General features: G+C 39.4%; 2 protein-coding genes across 2 annotated transcripts in view; both read right to left on the reverse strand.

The window, feature by feature from the left end:
- Positions 1-6,791, reverse strand: part of LOC139124235 (uncharacterized) — a 58,481-nt gene extending 51,690 nt beyond the window's left edge. The window contains exon 1 of the mRNA XM_070690366.1: positions 6,557-6,791. The gene's annotated coding sequence lies outside the window, so the exon portion shown is untranslated. The remainder of the gene's footprint in view (positions 1-6,556) is intronic.
- Positions 6,792-10,894: 4,103 nt separating this feature from the next.
- On the reverse strand, positions 10,895-20,164 carry LOC139124246 (uncharacterized). Its single transcript, XM_070690384.1, has 6 exons — positions 20,081-20,164; positions 14,547-14,939; positions 13,462-13,866; positions 12,855-13,250; positions 12,061-12,151; positions 10,895-11,507 (listed from the first exon to the last, which is right to left on the reverse strand). Exons 1-5 carry the CDS (start codon positions 20,091-20,093, stop codon positions 12,069-12,071), a joined length of 1,290 nt encoding a protein of 429 aa, XP_070546485.1. The 5' UTR covers positions 20,094-20,164; the 3' UTR covers positions 10,895-11,507; positions 12,061-12,068.
- Between the last annotated feature and the right edge of the window lie 1,923 nt (positions 20,165-22,087).

Genomic DNA, 22,087 nt, shown 5'->3' on the forward strand with positions numbered 1-22,087 from the left:
CTCTGCCATGGACGTGTGTACATGTGCCTGAGAAGAAGACGGACATATGTGCACACGTCTATTGGGCGCATAGACGCGGAGCGGAGTAGACCTCATGTGACTGTAGTGAGCGAAGATGAGCAAGACAAGATCCTAGGCCGTACAATGAATCGACAAGAAACCACACAACATTCCAGCAACAGTAAACGTTGTGAACAACGTACATAACTGGATACAGCATGGGCCAAACAAGGATCGCAATACCAAACGGCCTTTTTAAAGGCCAACACAAACTCAAAAGGGAGAGTTACCGTATCAACACTGTGCCATGCCTCAACACCAAAAATGTACACTAAAATTACACATAAAATTACAAAATAAATACGGGCGATAACAGTATAAGCGGCACAGAAACAGAGAACAAATTAATGCACATAACATCAAAAAATATTGCCAAATTACAAAAGTTAATACAGCTACTCCCAACGGGTTGTGTTACAATCAAGTACCACCTGCTACTGCAGTGTCACTGCCAATGCATATCTCAGCAGTGACAGAGATAGCTCTGACCCTAATGTACTATAGTTGAAGAAAGAGTTTGGTCAAATGACGCTCATGAAAGTGAAACATACTTGTACACAAGATCTTGCCAGATACACATGGAAGACAAAGAGACTTAAAAATTATTGGAAATTTTTTAATTCTGGCATATGAGAATAATCAAGTATCAAAGGAAAACGATGGGGTCCCCCAACATGCTTCAGTGATTTGCTACTTTTCACTTTCTTCTCATAAGATAATACAAAAGTAAAACTTTGAATACTAAAGACTAAATGAAAAAATAGTTGACTAAATTTGCCATTATTACACCCAAAATTCCAGAGATTAAAACATTTACCTGATGGAGTATTTTACCTGGAAGTATTGTCAATTTTGAGTAGCATCTAATTCATATATATCCTGTACTTATGAAACAAATTTGTTGGTACGTCACCGTGCTCAATTTTTTTACAATATGGCAATTAGCCAGAATTCACAATTTGCATACTCTCTCATGATCGTCATTTTGTGTGCTCTTCGGCAGGAGCAAATGACCTGGCCAGAGTTGGATTAACTCAAGTTGGCTTAGACCGATAAATCCAAAAAGTTCACCGATGCCTTTAAAAATGAATCAATTTAAGAACTTGCCTTAGGAATATTACTTTACAAACTGCTACTAACAGGTAGTGTTGAACACCTGCGAGCGGAACGGCGCAATAGATGTTTATTTTTTCGGCGTGTACATCGTTTACAAATAGTTCAGGTGGGGGACCTGAAAAATGTGATCACATAGAGGCGGGGCATTTGAAATTGTTTGGGGATATTGACGGGGGGTCTGAAAAAAATTAGATTTCAATTGCGTTCCTCAAGCCCCCCCCCCCCCATCGTTATTTGTGAACGCAGCCTTAGGTCGCACGTGTATCATATTTTTTTGAGAAGCTGCATGGCACGTCCATGGGCGCTTGTATTACCGTACATGACGTACGCGAGCAGATACCTCCAGGTCTACTCGCGTACGCAGTGTACGGAAATACAAGCGACTGTGGGTAGGTTTCTGTGATATGGCTGCCAGTTACTTTTTTGGCATGAGGCCTTTCTAAACGCACCAGCAAGGTCTTCTGTCATACCTTGCAGTCGCGTTCGTTGTTGACTTTTTCAAAGTTAATCCGGTGATAATCTGCTGACAGCGTCCACAGATTGGTAATTTACCCCTGCTTGCCTTGGCGCATTAGGCGATCCAATTCTACAGATAATGCAGCATGTTGACAAAATATGTCAAGGTTGGTAGAATACATCTTTATTAGCAATACAACAAAACACCTACCCATCCCTAGGGACTGACGTGTAGGCAGCCCCTAGCTATACTTTGTCTAACCTGCGTGCAGGGTTGAAGGTTGGCAATTAAGAGCAATGTCCCATGTCCAAAATTTAATGAAGGTGTGCGTTTATATGCAAATCACCGAACGCCTGAATGAATCGCTTTAGCGATACACCAGCGATAAACTCGGGACAATTTTGTTGATCCGCTTCAGTCCGCCAAAAAATTACAAAAACAGGACAACATGGTGTACTGTGTAAACTTTCCTCAAATTTAGGAAGCCAAAGTTTTTTTTTTGCTGTCACAGTCCTATTTGTCCTTAGAGTGGTAAAATGTCAACGAAGATCTCTTATTCAATTAGAGTTTATGAACATAGGATCAAGTACAGTATCCTGTATACACGGCGCTTAAATTTCTACTGATTATGTCTAGTACAGTGTATGTGAAGAATCATCCTTCTGCCTTGTTAAGTGACTGCACAATTTTGCAGTACTATTTTTTCAGTTCGGTGAGGGAAGGTATGTTAAAGAGCTTTCCCACGGGCAACACAATGCCTGCTTAAACATATTGGGTGCATCTCGACAAAAATGTAGCTATTGACATTGGCCTGCGGCGCTTGATTGTCTCCATTTAAAGTCCGACTGATGTCTTTTAAGGGTTTCAGATAAATTTATGTTTCCCTCAGGCGAGGATCCTCCCATGGTCGCACAGGAGTGATTTTTTACAAGTGGAGTACTTTTTTTAGACCCCAGCAAAAAAAGTGTCGTGTAGCACAATGTCTTCTTTTTTCAACAGCAAGGTGATTTTGAACTCGGTGTGGAACTGTCAAAGGGCTGTTGCACATTTTTGCGTTAGTTTGCACGAAGCAAGATATCGGTTCTATGTATCAGATTATGCATCATTAGAATTGAAATGAAATGGAACTAATATTCAGATTAACCATTATTGCTTAATTATATCTTGCATATCTGTCGTAAGCTAGCAGATCAGGTCAGACACAGACGGTGATGTGTAGCGAAGGTAGAGAAATACTATAATGATTCATTACAGAAAATTTGTTGATGATACAGCTATGTATTGAAATACATACCGTGCAGATAAATTAAAATTGCCATCATCACAGACAAGAAAGAGGCAATGATGGAAAACGTGTAAATAGAAACTTAGGAAAAAAATAACTTCTTTTTGACAGCTTTTGTATCACACTGCAATCTCAGCAACGGTACTGTAAATGGTCATCCAAGGTCTTTTCATTTCCGATTTTACAAGAATTATCCAGAAAGCAAACCACATATCGTGCTCACATGGCTCCATAATTCACATTGTTTGTGACTAGAGTAAAATAATTACTCGCCTGAGCTGTCACACAACAACAAACAGCCGTCAAGTCTCATAACTAGATTTCAAAATCGTCAAGCGAAGATATGTGCAAAGGTAACAGTGAAACACTGATGAGAATGCACGCTGCAAAACTCTCGAAGAGGAATGTGTAGAAAAAAACACATCGACTCATGCAAAATAAAGACATGTTTCGGAATTGGCTAGCCTGTTTTTTACTTAACAGTGAAGCAATCAAAAATGTCTTCAAAATACAGGATTATTGCAGTTACCGGTAATTCAGAAAGAAAAGACACAAACACGATAGATATATGTTTTCTTGACAAGTACACTCTAGCCTAGCCTAAGTCATTCACTTTCGAGTCGCGTAATACCTTTATGTAAACTGTAGCGCCAAATTTTAGAACACCAACACAAGAAGTTGATCAAAAGAAAAACAAGCAAGCACGCGGTACAAAGTTTGGTGATTTAATCGCAATAAATACTTTCACCGAGTAAAGTTTAATGCATAAATAGATATTAATTCGTGTAAAATAATTACACATTACATATGTTGTTTTGGCGTATGATTAGACCATTTGAATCTATCTTCATATTACGGCGAAGAAATTTCACTAACCAATTAGCCAAGTCGTCGTTTGTCTGCATCTGTCCTTGTCAACCAAGGTCTCTTCTATTCCAAGTTTGCAATGGTAGTATTCATTATGATACATATATCTTTTTGTATAGCGCTTCAATGTATTCTGATTGTGTATGACTGCAGTAAAAATGTATTGCCACACAACATGGTACTACCGTCCTTAATGTTACAAGATTTGAAAATTGTCCATCGAAGACGTGTGCAAAAATATAATACAACGAAGCACTACAACGCCAATCAAAATGCACGCAGCAAATTTCCGGAAGAACTCTTAAAAACATGAATGGTGATTTAGTATTAGACTGAAACAGACAATAGCATCAATTCAAAGACGGTGACGTTGTTTCACCATCTCACATGCGTAGATGTGGGGTTATTTTAGGAGATTTTCCCTTTAGGGCACTAGAAACTGAAATGTCATGAACCTAGCCAACATTTGCTGAAGCATACAAAAGTGAGGAATGTTATGAGTCATCAGTGAGAATCCTGCTATCTAGTATATTTCGTAGACCTCAGCTGAATAATAGCATTACCATTCTGACCATTGTAGCAATAACCGCGCCTTAAATCTCGATTTACAATGTCTTATGAAGCCGCCGCAGGTGCAGATCTTGGTGGTAGTAGCAAATATTCAAGTGAGAACCTTGAAGGCCGAAGTGGAGAAGGGTTCCATGTGGACAGCGCTATACCCCTCGGCCTACGGCCTCGGGGAAAACCGATGTGTTTCTGGTAACACACGGCCCCTCGGGGTAATAGACGGGCGCTATAGCTCTCATGACCAGGCAATAGGTGTTTACAATTCGTGTGTTCTTAGTACGTATTCCTGAAATCTATACAATGTTCGGTAGGTCAGTTATGGTTCATCAACCAGAAAAACCCTAACTCTACCGGAGAAAACGCTTAACACGTAATAATATTTGGACACTTGTTGCATTCCAACTTCCCCCACAGGAACTGAACAAGATGAACCTGTTACTCCCCTCTTAATCTTCCTATTCTCACTGTTTATCTCATAAATACAACTATCCCACGTTTTATTACCTTTTCCAAGGTTCTTTCCAGATAGATGACATAGAAAGGGTTAGACACGATGCTGTGTGGACCTTTGTGTACATGTTCCGTTCACTATGTTACCCTCCATCACAATGGTGGGAAACATAGTGCACGAACATAAATCACCGTTCAGGAACAAGAACTACATGTACAATAAAAGAAAGGCCTTGGCTATTACTCTGGCGTCTACACGTGCGCCCGTCCGCTTTGCGGAGGATGGCCATACTAGGGCTTCAGCGTAGTCATAGCCGAGTACTCTTGACTCATACCGGCCGTAGGGCTAATAGCTGACCATTGCACATTGGTTGGTACCGTGGTAGAAAACTACTCGAAGTAAATACAAGTAGCAATCTCTTTGGTTTTGTTTTCGGTCACACGTACGTTAGTCCATGGAGGTAAAAAAAAAAAGTTCTCATATTCCACCGTGATCAGTCGCTTGCTACGATCATGGAGCCAGGAGCGACGTTGGTACCTCCACGCTCCATGCTGTATGGTCACTGTGTTGCGACTGTCGTAACACACGGCTTTGCTAGGTCTGCATTGTTTTTCCTCTTTGATGAACGTTAGTGTTGTGTTTGTAGAGAAATTTGTAAAACAAACAAATTTGTCTTGCCCTATTCGGAATTGTAGCTGTCTTACAAAGAGTATATTACTTCACTGCCCACGCATGGGGTTATCAATCTGATGTAATAACCATTACCCATATTTCCAATCGATTCTAAGTGTTGTGTGCGTAAACAAGAAAGTAACTCATGAATTTTATAGACTTGGTGGGTATGGCCGATTTGCCCAAATCACCCGTACCTAACATCTGTGTGCGGAAAAGTTGTCATGTGTATCTGAATGACAATCATTATAAAGTGAAATAGTCTATATCGTGGCTAACCTTTTACAACATACGAGTGGTTTCATCACTTATTTCATCGATTATCCGAACATATATTTCACACACAGTAAACAAGGGGTAATTGGAAGATTGGAAGATTACGGTCAATAGTTCCTCACAGTAAGTGAGGCTACCCACAATTCCCCTTGATTTGTTCACTCAGACATTTTTTGCTAAAGGCTTTTTCAATCGTATCAGTTCCTTAACAATTTTAAACTTATAATTTAAGTTCAGGATTATTTGTTAAAATTTTGTTCCAAAGTTATTGATTATGTTTAAAAGTCAAGAGTAAATTGAATGAGAAGTCGATGTTTGAAGATGCTAAAAATGCACACTTGTCAAGATAAAGTTATCAGCAACTAAGACGGTCTCATCATACCACCTGTCAGACATGCAAATTTCCTTTGTTGCGAACATTAAAAAAAATCAATGCCCTTTCTTTTGCCAACACAGATGCAACTTCATCCCTTAGTTTCCTTGAAAATATTGTGTATGGCTGTCAAAATCTATGTCGACAAAATTACAAAATTGCTATCTCCTCCGTGGAAAAGGGTTGATCTTCTCAGAAAAGTATGATTATCAGAACTATGTTGCCAGAATTTGAAATATGGACCGAGTTGTTCTGTGTACAGAAGAAATTTGCTTCAGTTCAGTGAGTGATCTCCGTGTGTACAGATTATGGAGAATTGTGGGTAGCTCGCTTACTGTGTGACTGGCACATACAATACAATGAATCAGGGTCACTGATATGCCACCACCTGTGGAACCGGTCAGTATCATACACAATGTAAAATTTACTCACCGATTACTGAGGCAGATTTTGTCTGCATAAATCCTTTCATTCCTCTAGGCTGCAGTTGTCTACGACGATTCCATAATCAGGAAGAATTTGTTAAGATAATATCCAGGAAGCTTAACACGTATTGTGTTTTGTATCGCTTCAGTTTATACAAGTTGTGTATCGCCTAACATAAAGATTCACTCTTAAGAACAGTCACACAACAGCCATGTCTCATTACTAAATTTCAAAATCGTCGCAGAGAAGTGTGTTAAAGTACCACCAAATCCGTATACGCTAATCAAAATGCACGCTGCAAACACCCGGTGACGTGTGCACGCTTCAAGACATGAATGATTATTCAAATTATTCTCTGCGACCAAACTGGTCTCAATGGAAAGACCAAAGACACGTGTTTTCAATAGTTATTTATCCCTGCGGCCTTGTTCAAGGCCTCGTTCACGCAAGAGTGATATTTTCTTTAATACAACTAGAACACGGGTAACTGAAGTGTCATAAAAGACTACTTCTCGGTTCACCAGTTTTACAGACACTAACAGACCGAATCATTGACTTGCAAGCTAGCTGACAGATTATGAGATGAGAACTAGAACAAAGCCAAAGGGACTGATAAGGAAGGAGATCAAGGCAAGGCGTATTAAAAATGAATCAGTGTTAATGAAATATCAAATTATATAACTTGGTAAGGGTTTCAAGAGGAAAAAATACATGAAAGATATGATTTTGTAAAAATGGCTACCCCACCCTTTCATCTGTGACGAAACGATCCACGATTAAAAATCCTAGATTGCATTTTGAAAATATAAAGGAGAGTTTGCCAGGTAGTCTACTGCCTCTCTCTCTGTGACTCTCTGTCTCTGTCTGTCTGTCTGTCTGTCTGTCTGTCTGTCTGTCTGTCTCTGTCTCTCTGTCTCTGTCTCTCTGTCTCTCTGTCTGTCTGTCGTCTGTCTCTCTCTCTCTCTCACTCTCTCTCTAGCTCTCTCTCTCTCTCTCTAGCTCTCTGGGAAAGCTGTCGTAAGTCTCAGCGACAGGAAATGAACAAAGAAAATGACTGAGTGACACTGGCTGCCCGTTGTCTGACCTCTCTTTAAACGCTGTGAGCCATGTAATCTCACACACCGAGTGTGAAAACATCCCATAGTAAAACAAAATGGGACATCGATGCGATCAACAGACAGGTCATATTGTAAACTTAACGTGCTTCTGACTTCGTGCACCTCGTTTTATATTGCTGTGTGAAAAGTACTTTAAACTATAATTGATTGAGATTGTTCAAATTGAATATCCATACTCATCAAGCTTGATGAATTCACCTTCAAAAGATTGACTTGATTAAAAAATGCTTTCTCAGTAAGTAAATTGCAGTATGAAGCTTTAAGTGTGTATATCATATGAAAACTCGAGCAAGGGTTGATAGTCTGTTAAAGGCACAAATGTCTTAAAGGTACAGTGATTTGTACAACAACTTTCATTCCTCAATTGAAAGGCACATGGCCTAAGTTTGCTAAAGCGTACCATGGTGAGTGTATGCCTGTGTCTCAAGAAACAACTTAACTTGCTTGTAAACTTTAGGCAGTATAACGAAAGACCTCTGTTATCCTATGGTCGAGTTAGCGTGTCTGACTGACCTCTTGACACAGCATCTATTTGACTAATATGCATATTACATCGTTGAAAGCCTGCTGAAAAAAACAAAAGAATCGTCTTTCATAAGCAAGTGGCGCTTCCCGTCATGCACCATATATAATGATGAATTTTTGGTGTTTGGGTATTATTACCATTTATACATTAAGACATCGAGCTTTGGTTTGTTTACTTAAACAAACCCCAAATATGATCCATAATTTTTTTACCTATTATACATACCATCAAAATTATAATGTATTATACTAATATGTCCTACGGGAATACATTTATTACCGTATCTCGGCACATTCAGGCAAATTCATTGGTCTAGTGAGGGCGCCGCCACTGCTCAGAATGTGAATCAGCATAGCACATCGTAATTTCTAAACCATGACCCAACTCGTACGAATGACGTCATGTCGGGATTTCCCCTGTACGTTGATGTGTTAAAATATGTTCATCTTGACACTTTTTTCTGGGAGAGACGCACATTTACTGGTCATATCGAAAGTCACCAATAGCCACTTATCTTTCTTACATTTGAAAACTTTTTTGACGGCAATTTTGACGACTCTTTAAAGCTCTTTACTAAATTATTTACCATTCCACAAAGGAAAACCCACCACTACGTAGGGGTTTCTTCATACGATACTTTGATTGCTGTGGTACTATTACTACAAAAAAAAACATTGCGTTGTGATCGGTCTTAAAAAATAATGTCGATATTCGCCTCTTGATGAACAGCATAAAATTGGCACGTTTTACGACAATGTAATCGCACTATGTCGATACTGAACTTTTACTACAATGCTTTCGCATTTTACCGATACTAAACGACAACTAATCCATAATTCCGGTGGAATACTTAGCAATGACAGCAATTACCTGCTCTAGGTGGTTCCTGTTCTGCCTTTTCTATCTGCACAGGAGGCGAACCAAAACTGATGACCTTAAGGCCATTCTTTTCAGGTGCTGAATTTAGAAAGAGTAAGAGCGACCTTGGCAATTCGATCTTCTGTTGTTTGTCAAACACATAAAATTCTTCATTTCTTAAAAGGTTTAGTTTTGAAATAAAATAGATATAAACAAATTGCAACTACATATCACTTTATTAATTAAACGTAGTGACAAAGTCGTGAGCAAAGATTAGTCTTACCATAGTGTAGCTACAGTCTCTCCTGAACTTTTGCCCCTTCGATTTATGACATTAAAATAAGAATCATAAAATTCCCCTTTCTTTCGACTGGATGAGACAAGAAGCTTTTAAGTTCTATTCCGTTAGTTGAGGATATATAATATTCGCAATTCATTCAGCGTCGATTGAATAAAAGTGAAAGGTTTCTTTTGAACTGACCATTTCCCTCTAACAAGGGAGGTGGAACAGCGAGTGGCTATCAACTACATAGGCGTCAGGACATCCCATAGAGTTCCAACAGACTTGAGAAAATACTCATAAAACGTCCAAGAATAGTTTAATTTAAAAACTGGAAGTCGGGAAAATTTGACATAAGGCTCACGACTCCCTACTTGTACGTACAAACACTGTCATGCGCACGAGACTTTAGGCTAGGTCGACCGATATATATATTTGGAAAGTATCGCGCATGTACATTTCAGACTTTTGCAGTGCAAAATGTACGTTTTTACATTTTATCGGTGACTCCATATAGAAGTTGGATTTTTCGCTCAAATATTTCAATGAAACGTCAGCTTAATATTGCCCTATATGTGATAGAAAATATTTTCACGATCATTGAGGGCGTATGTGATGTCGCACATTTGTCTGCATACTTTCAGCCAATTGGACTTGAGTCTGATGATCACCTGAGATGACGACAAACCTCATGCATACCTGGGACTGTAATGGTCGGGGTCAGCTACTTGTCGGTCGATGACAATCACGTTTGTATAAGCCTATGTGCTGCCTCACATTTTCTGCTTGGCTCTCGTACGATGACTTGCGACGAGTTGCTATACAAGATAGTAAATCGCATATCAAGACGACGAAAGAAGATGTACAGTTCTATTCCAGTCGAATTCGCGGAGCAGCTTAAAGAATTGCACCGACGATCCTACACCAAACTCATTGCACACCCCGAGGCTACACAACATAATATACTCTTGAGTCAAAATGTCAAAAGTCAAAAAAAATATCATTGGAACTACCATCAGAGGCAATGCCGACCACTAAATGCACAATAATATTCTACCATCGATCAGCAGTGAGTGGTCACAAAGTTCAACTCTACCCCGCAAAGTGCTTCAAGTGTTAATTTCTAGAAATGCCATGCCAAGACATGAGTTCTCTTTCCTCGACGCTTGAGGGCGAACACGTCATTTCCTTCGTTTTTATGTTAAAGGTCATTAAACTTATCATTGATCTATAAACTATAGTGAGTATTCAAATGTAATGTTTGAACACGCACCATAGCTTATGGTCGAATGGATTGCAATTTAATAGCATACATATTTTTGTTTTCAGTATTTCTTTGACCAACAATTAATCCAGTGGCGAAAATAAAAAATATTGATACTTGTGCGAATGGCATTAACAGTTAAGGTGATGACAGTATTTTTTCTGGTTGGCATTCAAAATGCCACCTCCATACTCTCTCTCTCTCTCTCTCTCTCTTCTCTCTCTCTCTCTCTCTCTCTCTCTCTCTCTCTCTCTCTCTCTGTGCCTTGCTATACATACATTCAAATAAAAGCAATACAATCAATACAATCTCAGATGTATGATTTAAAAACTTAATTTTTCTTTTTAATCAAGTTGATAATGTTATATTTTGAATACGTAGACAGGATTTCTTCTGCGCCTAATCGATACAAGGAATATAAGTCTTATAGCTTTCGGTGTCAAAACGCCCCCGTTGCATTCTTCGTAAACAATATCATCTTTAATAGGCAACCAATCAGCAGACTTTACCTATCAATACAGACACGGCAATACGGCACTCTGGGTGGCCACAAGTGAAAGTGACTTCCTAGGGCCATTTCCTGGTAGGTTATATTTTAGAAACACAAAATGTTGTGATTCTGCCATCGGCGAGCTTTAAAAGCCAGGTTTTCCGTTCACACTAAGTTTAACTAAAACATATGATGTCTCGAGTACGGAGTCGTTCGTCAAACTTCACAATAACAACCAGTGTCAATGTCGAATGACGTCATCCATAGTACTGTCATAAACACCTGTCAGTGTCTTTTAATTGTGTATTACGGCAAAACTAAAATTATCGAAAATATATGCTTCAAATCATCCACAGAGTTACAAGATTAAAATTCGTATGGTTCATTACGGCGTCTTCCTAAAGTGATCCATCATCGTTGTCTGAAAAACAGAAACACGATAATGAGGGAATATCTGCAAAGTAAACTATTTTTGAACGCCAAAACGTGTCATATTATCAAAAATTACAGTAAATTAACTTAAACGTAAAACAGTTCAAAATTTCAAAATTTATGTAGAACGTTTCCATACCTAACTTCCCCTTTTCCAAGATTAAAAATAATAGCCTTACATAATTATAGTAAAATGACAAGCAATTTTGGTTTGCTGTCAAAATATTTATTATTTTTATCGCAACTTATTTCTTACAAAATAAATTCACCACTGAAGTGAAAAATACATTGTTAACGGCAGTGAAATATCAATTGTTAGCGCGATGCACGTTGGTCTCAAAAGTTTGCATGGTGTACAAACAAAGACTATTTTGACTACTTATCTGGCATGACTTTACGTGCATGGTTCTACAATGATGAGCTGGTGTATCTCCGTATGACTGTTGAACTGTTGACCACTAATACATGTGAGATAATATGACTGACAAACAAGAATAAAGAGTAATCAAAATTATAATCGCCGATACATGGCTGAGTCTTACCTTAAGAATTATTGTTGAAATTGTGAAAATATCGACGTCAAAATCAGCACAGCAGCAGACAAGCTTAGGTTAGTCATAGTTGATCCTGCATCTAATTTATAGTAAAAACAAAAGAAATTTATAAAATGCATAATTAGGATGCTGGAGAAAACAAATGCTTTCAATTTCTTGCTTTTTATGATTTTAGGTCAATTCTGCTATGTTTACACAAGTGGTGTACATACAAACATACATACATACATACATACATACATACATACATACATACATACATACATACATACATACATACATACATACATACATACATACATACATACATACATACATACATACATACATACATACATACAACCAAATCAACCAGTCTCAGTATTGATATTACCCAAAATACATTCATCCAGCTGGTAATCCGATACGATTAACACAAAAATGAAAATAATAGCAAACGACGAAGCTTAGAGTTTTGCCATTTTAGTAATATTTCAGGAATTTTCCGATACGATTTAACCCCTACTTTTCGCCGAAACAAAGACCATTTGTCAGGGGTTTTGAAATTTGAAATTAAAGAAAGCTAAATCTGTTCTTTGAACCTGAGTTGCAACGTTCACTCCACTTCCGTCACATCCTTACAGAAGATGAACATCAGTCATGATTGCCGGTTTAGAAAATAAACAAGCTTGACAAATCAGCTGATTCACATCCTCTTTTGGAAGATCACCCTCCATACCGTGTGCGGGACCTGATATCTTTTATATGTATCTCGCTGAGGTATACAGTTCAGCTAAACTTACCTGCACATTCAATTTTATCACTGACATCAGTGCAGTCTGTCACAGGACCTGGTTCTGCCTTCAGACACGCCCACTTGTAGGCACTGCAGTCATCTGCTGACTCGATTTTCACAGCAGATGTCATACCAGTGGTCAATCCCTTGTCGGCAGTTCCATCAGCACTCGCTGGAACCTTTTCAGGGGCACCAGTGACGTCAATGGCTTTAGACACTTTGGCCCCTGTGGCAGACAGGTCGACGTTGTCCGAAAGGTGTAACTTGTAAGACGTCAAGGTCACCTCTGTGGTTTCGGCATTCATTAATGCAGCATTGAAGGTTAGTGTGGTGGCTGTTGCTCGATTCAACTTATAGGTTGATGGTCCCGTTATTGAAAATGAACCAGTTTTGAAAGCTAGGGCTGAAGATAGAACAAAACGAATGTTTGCATTACATTGTAATATGAGCTTATACTATGTTGACATCAAATTTTCGTTCTCCAGTATAGTGTCACAATCAATCACCTTACCTATATTTACAAAAAAATTATCTGTAAAAATAATCGAGCAATTTTTAAATGTCAAGATAATTATGGAAACTTTGGAACAGAGTACCTGGACAGCAACACTTACTTGAAGCACAGTCTGTTTTGCCAGTTACATCGAAACAGCCGGTTGCAGAAGTAGAAGCATATTCAACTTTCAGGCAGACTTTGTTGTAGGCACTGCAGTCAGTTTGTGACTCGATTTTCACAGCAGACGACATACCAATGGTCAGTCCTTTACTAGCAGTACCATCAGCATTGGCGGGAACAGTTGTTGGAGCTCCAGTAACATCAATGGCGGCAGACACTTTGGCTGCACCGGCATCCAAGTCTTCGTTGTCAGACAGATACAACTTGTATGATGTTATTGTAGTCTCCGTTGCGTCAGCGTTAAACAGGCCGGCACTGAATGTGAGCGTGGTCGCTTGAACTCGGTTCAGCGTGTAAGTTGTCGGTGCTGTCACTGCAATGGTGTCTACTTTGAAAGCTAATGCTGAAATTGAACACACATTTCTGATCTATTAATTTCATTGGATAGTGCACCTAGTATGTCAAAAAGACGACTTTGTATAGACAATTTTGTGTGTTGATATTTTTATAGAATATCCAATGACACTGATAATTTACAATGTTCGCTATTCATTTTGTTATGTTTACAATATACACTTAGTAATCGTTGTCGAAACCTGGTGCGTATTTATTCTACGGTCACGATTGATTGCTGAGATATGATACATTGAACGCAGTGTCATCCATAACAACCTCAAAGTATGATGTTTGGTTTCTTTTGCTTTTGTCTCATTTCAATCAAGGATGTATAAAACCCCTGACAAAAAGCAATTATGCTTTTATATGATATGGAAAATGACCGACGACAATCCAGAATGTTATTAAGTCCCATTGGATATAGAGTTCACAAAGTGTTATACAATTATGGTGAACAGAAGCAATCAATAAAACGTAGCCGATAGAAATCTTATCAAGACACCTTAGAATATCAAATGTTTCGTGGTAGTTGGTATTCAATTCTGAAAGGATATGTACTTCACATTTCAGATATAAAAGCATAAAATTTGACCATAAATTAAAAAAACAATGTAATGCTATATATTGTTTCGATAATGGCTTAAACGCTGCATAAATACGTTTGAATTCAAGAGGTGCTTAACCTACCATCACAGTTCATTGTAGCATCTTCACATTGAGTGGCATCGCCGTCTTTCACCTGAATGCAGATTTTGTTGTAAGAACTACAGTCTGTCCCATCAGCAATTTTAACAGCAGCGGTCATGCCAGTCGTCAAACCTGTACCGGCAGATCCGTCAGCATCACCATCTACAGTGGTTGGGGCACCAGTGATATCTATTGCAGTAGATACTTTAGCACCCGATGTTGTAAAATCATCGTTGTCTGACAAGTGTAATTTAACTGATGTAAGCGTCACAGCTGTGCTATCGCTGTTCACCAAACCAACGTTGAATGTTATCGCCGTATCTGTGTACCGGTTGAACGTGAGTGAACCACTAGGACTGGTGATAGCAAAGCTATCAGCTTTGATAGTGATATCTGAAAAAAAAAGAAGCATGACTTAATGATACACAATCCACTGTAGCAAATATTTGAAAGGCATTTTAAATGCATATACACATTACCTCCAGAAAAAGACCGATTGTATGAGCGCCTTCAAAGGTATAAGAAGTTACAAAAGTAAGGAATTTTATCTCCTGCAAACGTTCATACAGCGCCGCCTGTGGCGGGGGTCAAGAGGTCATCGTGTGGGCTTGTACCATCCTCTTTTGCCCTGAGACGTCCTCCAGGCAAGACTGCCATTTCGGCAGCTGGACCTCATCTGAACTTTAACAACGGTAACGGTATTTATAACATTCCTTTCTTCACAAGAAACCATGCCCCTATCCGTGTAGTACTTTTGGGGCATTCTTTCATACGCCGTCTAGGAAAATACACGCGCCGGAACTCACTCAGTTTTTCTGTTTGTTCGAAGCGTGTTTGTGAGGGGTACCAGCGGAGGTACTAGGTAACTTTCTCGGAGGACATCGTACGTGAGAGACGTTTCGCCAGGTTTGTATTTTCGGCATCGGTACAAACGTTCTCTGCAGTGTGCATGGTTCACAAGCGGCTATTGCTCATAGGATTATTTTATTCATGCAGAATTTCCATCGGCATTTCAACGTTCGGATATTTTCATTAGTTGTAAGTTAAGTTTTGCATCGTGCCCGGGGCCCGTGTACAGTAAACATCCGGGACTTCAATGCACGTGTAGACGCCCTGTACAACAACTTGAGGGAGGCTTTGGCGGGAAATCCCTTTGTGTTTTCTGGTCACATGTCGGGTTATGGCGGTCATCGCTACAAGTATTCTACAGTGACGGGGTACACTTTAACGCGCCGGGTATGCGCCGGGATTATCGGAGTGTACGAGTGTACGCGGTGCTTTACTTCGCGCTTGTCGGGCATTGGCCTCTTTTTAATTTTTTTTTTAAGTTTTAGCTGTGGTCGAAGTGTCGACAGAGTGGCATCAAACCAGGACATGGGAATCATGTGTGTGAATCTTGCTACATACTTCTCCCCACGCGGCTTGTTCAAGTTGTTGCTGTGCTTACAGCCCATTACAGGTCCCCAATGTCGGTTGTTGCTGTTTTTACAGCTTGTTTATTTTCCACTTCGGTGGAATGTCAGCTGCTCTTGTAGCGCTGTTGTTTTTCCCACATTGTTGGGTTCAGCTGTGTTATTCAGCTTGTTTTTTCCCTCAGTTGTAGGGCCCCTTCATTGTTGGGACCGGCTGGGCATGCAACTTTGACATTTTGGCTGCGGAAGGGGTAGATGTATTTTCAGGGCAGCGTCCCTGAATGGATTCTCCATGCCTTGGATCTTGCTACCACTCAACCAGAGCTTTTCTTTTCCTCATCACCTGTAGTCGTGCATATGTCCAATTGAGGGAGCATTGCAATTTCAGTTTTCTGTCTTAGATTTGCAGTAGTTTAGCATGTGACCAGCTGTCGTAAGTTTGGAACGGTTTGGTTTATTGTAAACTATTCAGTGGAACTCAGGTAATTTCCTTTTGCTGCCTAGTTTTCCTTTTCTTAGCTCATAGCCATGGCTCAAAGCAAAAAGGTAGCACAGAAGAAGGCAGCTAGCTCCAGTGCCTCAAGTAAAAGAGCAGTTACAGGTATGGTTCCTGCCAATGGTAGTTGTCTTCAGCAGCAGACAACTAGTTAACAGCATCATTGTCATCAGCTTCTACAACAGTGGCAAGGGCTTCAACTCAGCTTGAGATCTTCACAGTTAAAACAGCCTACTTGAGATACCACAGCATCAACAACAGGCATATCTGCAGAACACTATCCATAACACGGTCCTTTTAATCAAAAGGCAGATGTAGAGTCACGCTGACATCACTCCATGTAGGTAACAATTACCTTATCCACAAATGGGGCTAAAGTAAGTATATGATACCTGATTTCACCTACAGGTAAAAACAGTTTGTTAAGGCAAATGACGTATGCACTTCTTCTGGAACATTCATATGCTGTCAGTCTGAGGGTTCTACGCGAAGTAATTTCTGTCAGTTCAAATTTATGAGAGCAGTAGTAGTAGAGATATAATATCGTGGTGGACTTCATGTCCGCGAGAGACTTGTCGCCCAACATTGGGTTACAACTAGTGTGCTTTTTCATTACCATTACTAGTTATGTGTTCAAGTTCAGCCAGTTCACATTTGTCAAGATTGTACTTCATAAAGTTTGCTTGCTGTACATTTCATTGCTGTGGTCGAACTTTTGCTGCAACAAAGTGGCGTCAGACTGAGTCATGCGAATTATGTTTGGCAGCCCTGCTTATTGCTTCCCATTAAGCTGGATTTTGCTGGGCTTACAGCCCATTACAGGTTCTCAATGTGGGGTGTTGCTGTGTTTACAGCATTTTCACTTTTTCCTTTGTGGAATTAGTGTGTTTTTCAGCTGGGTTTTCCCCTCATGGTTGGATTCGGCTGTGCTGGTCCACTATGTTGGGTGTTGCTGTATGTTCAGCTTTTGCATTTTTCCCTTGTGGAATTTCCCTCATTGTTGGATTTGGCTGTGCTGGTCCAATATGTAGGGTGTTGCTGTGGGTACAGCGTCTTCCCTTTGTGGAATTTGTTTCCCAGCTGTGTTTTTCCCCCACATTGTTGGATCGGCTGGGTCAGCAGCAGTGTCATTTTATCCGCTTGTCATATGTGGGAGGCAGTGTCAGCATGTTACTGCCCGGGCTCCTTTAATGGTTTTCCCATGTTTGATTCTGTCTGCCACTCAACCTATTAGCTATGTAATAGGTATAATGCAACCACATTATTGAGACTCTGTTGAATTCTTTTTCTGCCTAGTTCTCCCTTTGTTTTCACCAACAGGCATGGCTCATGGAAAAAAACTGTACAAAAAGAAGAAGGCGGCTAACCTCATTGCCACTCAGCATATTCAAATCCTGCATCAGACACTAGGGCTACAAGGCAACAATCAACAACATCAACTTTACAAAATGGACATATATTTTTGTTTTCAGTTATTCTTAAGGATAAGTAAGTTTATCCTCTCTAGATCAATATGAAGCTGTATTATAGTACATAAGACTTCAAAGTTATAGTAATGGCTCATCTATCTTGCTATGTCTTGCACATATATTTACAAAGGCAAGCCTTCCAATAACCAATCAGCGGATCAGATGTTTGGAATCTACTTGCCAGTTGAAGACCCAGTTTTAGTACAGCAACTGTGCGCCGTACGTGGTACAGAGTCAAGTGTTGTAAGCCAGCTTCCCCTTTCAAGCAGTGTCAATTTAACGGGAAATCAGCTGTGTTTTCTGGTTTGCCAGTGTGACAATTTTTTAACCTTCCTTTATAAATATGAGTGCATTACTGCTACTTTAAAAACAGGCTCTCCAGCAATCATCCAGAGGTTCTGGACGTATGAAGTCTATTTGCCTAAATGGTCGTTGGGTACAATCAGTTAAGTTGTGAAACAAGTATATATATAGGTCATCAGTTTAAGGCCAAGTTTAGCATACTAACTGTTCGCAGGGGCTGCAGTAAGTTGTGCCATTCTGGCTTATTATCTGATGTCCCGAAAAATGTTCAAGTGACAACATATAAGGAGCAAGTATGCTTTGTAGGGTGGGGAGGAAGCTGGTTAGAAATATGTTTATAAAGTTCAGGAAGTTTTAAGGTACACACTATACGCTTCCTCCAGACTAGCAGATTCCATTTCACATTACTAACAATTATTTTTGCTATCTTTGCATTCCACGCATTGTGATTCCATATAATTGACTAGGCTTTTTCAGAGAGAATTTTTCCCTCCAAAAGGGTTTTTAATCTCTGTTTTTTAGAGCAAGTCTCTCTTTGGTTTGTGTTTAGCCACAGTAGGAAATACAGTTACTCAATTTGAGTTTTGTTCCTTGTTTCCCAAGGTAGTAATACAAAGAGGGGGGGGGGGGTCAACAAGACTCGTTTGTAGATAAAGTACAAAACGTAGTTTACAGACTTTACAATTGTTACGGGTTTACCTCTATTGCTGCAATAAAACTGAGGGTAGTAGCGTAGCCAAGCACAGTATATAAGTAGGATGGTTAAGTTATTGCTAGTTAGACACTGGTGCTGTGCCAGTATAAATTTTGCATACATCTGTGAAACATGCATGAGTCACAGTTCATTTGCCAGTTTCTCAACACGGCGCGGGTCAACGTAGCAATCAGGACAAGTCACTGTTCGCAGGGGCTGCAGTGACGTGGACTTTCTTCTTGTGGGGCCGACACAAAGGTGTGTCTTGTGGCGTGTTTGGGCCCCACAAGATTGGGGCAAGATTAAATGAGTTACCTATGTAGGTGAATTCTTTGTTAGACTGTTAATTGGTCACCCATTTTGTGGCCCACTTTATGTATTTCACAGTTAGCAGCATGTTAATCATTGTAAGGAAATTTGTTTGTGTGTCAGTTTATTGGTCACCAATTTTGTGGCCTAATTGATGTATCTCATCTTTGCAACTTTAATTTTATCACAAGTGTAAGTAGGTTAGTTATTGTAAGGTCACACATTTTGTATTATGTTTGCGTGTCATCAATTAGTGGCCTGTTTGATGTATTTTACAGTTACAGTTTCTCATTAAATGGTCGCCCATTTGGTGGCCCATTTCTCCCACAAAGACATGAGTTGGGTATTCCTTAATTTTGCCGGTGTTGTAGCTGGCCAGGGCACAGCATCACAGCCAGTGATGTGGGGCCTTGTCCAGCATTGACAGCGTTTGCAGGGGATAAATGTAATAAACTACAAATGAAGAAGATAAGTGCGGCAAATAGTCTTTTTTGTGACATAGTCATAGACATTCAGCCACTGAAATTCACAAAGTCAAGTCGCGCTCATATTCACGATGGACTGTCATTGTTTGGTTCATTGCAAAGTGGAGCTACACGTCTGTATGTTTTTTAATAATCATTTCATAATGCCGCCTATGATTAATTACTTTCAACACAGCTTACCCTCTGTCTGATTAAAACACCATTTCAAAACCTTAATCTCAATGGATTCGTTATACGTGGCAACTATATGCCTAATGCAAATATTATGAGAAGCTGGTAGCTATATATCATTTCAATGTCTCCTTTAAGTTAAAAGTTAATCACTCTTCTGTAATGTTTGCAAGCTGATACAAATAAGACATATACTTGCCCCCTCCATGGACGGCACATACAAATGCCAGAAACAGAAAACAAACGACCAGTGTCCTCATGTCTTTGTTTGGCTAGTTTCTGAATCTGAAAAATAAACAAGGCGTGTTTAATGTTCACTAATGACCAGGAGGCAAAATAAAGTCAGTGACGTAAAACATTTGACAAACCAATTACAGAACATGGTATTAACTGTTATCATATCTCCATGCCTGCTTTGCTTAATATTGGTGAAAATTAAGTGTAAAATATCAGCCGTGGTATTTAACGATAAAGGTTGAGAACACGTTAAACGTTATCAGTTTGGTTACTCGAACTACATTTTTAGCATAGAAGTAAACAAAAGTAAACAAACGTTAACAAAGTTACTGCATCTCTCCGCCTATTGTGTCATTTTTCTCAGGCTGACGTAAAAATATAGAACGGCCTTCAAAAAGAAGGATATCGGTTGCTGAACACGGTATTAGAATGTTGATTCTTATAATCTTGTCTAATCCAATGCTTTGTTGTCATTTTCGGACAAGCTTAAGAAAACAATGAGCGTGGCACCGCCTCATCTAACTTCGAACGGGTATGGACAGAATGACGCGAGCGCGATTTCAGTTGACATGACGACTCAGTGCAAGAACACTGCACATGCTCAGTGTAAATAAACTCCGATTTGGGGCGATTGAAATCGATGAGCCGTAATGTAGCCGATGAGTTTTGCATTGAGCACTATGATAGCAACATATTGAACTATAAGTCACTTCGGGTTTATAGGTCGTACATAAGGGAAGGCAAAGGAAATATATGAGGCCTAGTATAAATAAGTTTTAAAACTTCAGGCATTCAATAAAATACACAATCAATTAATTAATTTAATCAGTCAATTGAGATCCTCTAATTGAGATCCCCGAAGATCAGGGATGCTATGGAAAATATTCTGATATTATAAACACACTGTGAGACATTCTACACCTAAATGTTTTGCCTTCAGATTTAGGGGACATAACTGATCATGACAGAATGTATGTAGAAATAAATACATTAGTTTAATGAAGGGAAAGATAATAAAAACGAATGTGGACAAATGATAAGCGGCGAATCTCGTTGTCGTTCCCTTACGTCTTCAGAGAAACATTTTTGCAGCTAATCACGCCCCTAAGTCCCCCCTCTCTCTCTCTCTCTCTCTCTCTCTCTCTCTCTCTCTCTCTCTCTCTCTCTCTCTGTGTCTCACACACACACGAGTACTTAAACTATATCATTGCTTAATATTGAGATCTAAGCATCGAGCTTTACGGGTCTGCACCAAGGGATACTATATAAAGATTAAAATTGTCACAAATCCTTTAATTACCTTCCACTAAGAAGCTTTGAATCAATTATGGATTTGCTATCGACATAAATATCCTCAAAGCGTCTACCATTTCTGATATTGACATCCTTAATAGTGATCTTGAAAAGAAAATTCACCGTGGACTTAACTACTTGTTTCCATTTCAACTCTCTCAAACCCAACATTTCGAAATATCAATACATGCTCTTTTGTATTAGGCAAAAAACTCAAGATAATACCGAATCACATAAAATTTCTTAACAATCAAAGTACTAAAATCAAAGCATCTCCTTCTACAACCTATTTAGGTTTTAGATTTGACCAAGAACTCAGCTGATCCAACGCTGTTGCCTATACCTCCGCCGAGCATGTGGCTATTACAGAAAACAAGATCGCTAAATCGGGATGGTGCAGTGGTGCTAATCGACACCAGTGATAAAGACGGCTGGATTGTTGTCGAAAGCTCTGGATAGAGAAATAATTTTCACGTGCAGTACAAAGTATTTAGCTACAAGAGTATAGTGTGTCTGCACAGATGAGTCTGCATCATTGTATTAAGTTCGCAAGAATGTTATCTTAGCTAAAGTTGTCTCCCTTTTAGCTTACTGTGACACTGTCTTTTCCAACTGTTATATCACAATTAAACGCAATTTATAACGCATAATTAATTTTGCAGTTCGCATTCA

This window comes from Ptychodera flava, assembly GCF_041260155.1.
Source record: "Ptychodera flava strain L36383 chromosome 23 unlocalized genomic scaffold, AS_Pfla_20210202 Scaffold_23__1_contigs__length_28996876_pilon, whole genome shotgun sequence".
Classification (NCBI taxonomy): Eukaryota; Metazoa; Hemichordata; class Enteropneusta; family Ptychoderidae; genus Ptychodera; species Ptychodera flava.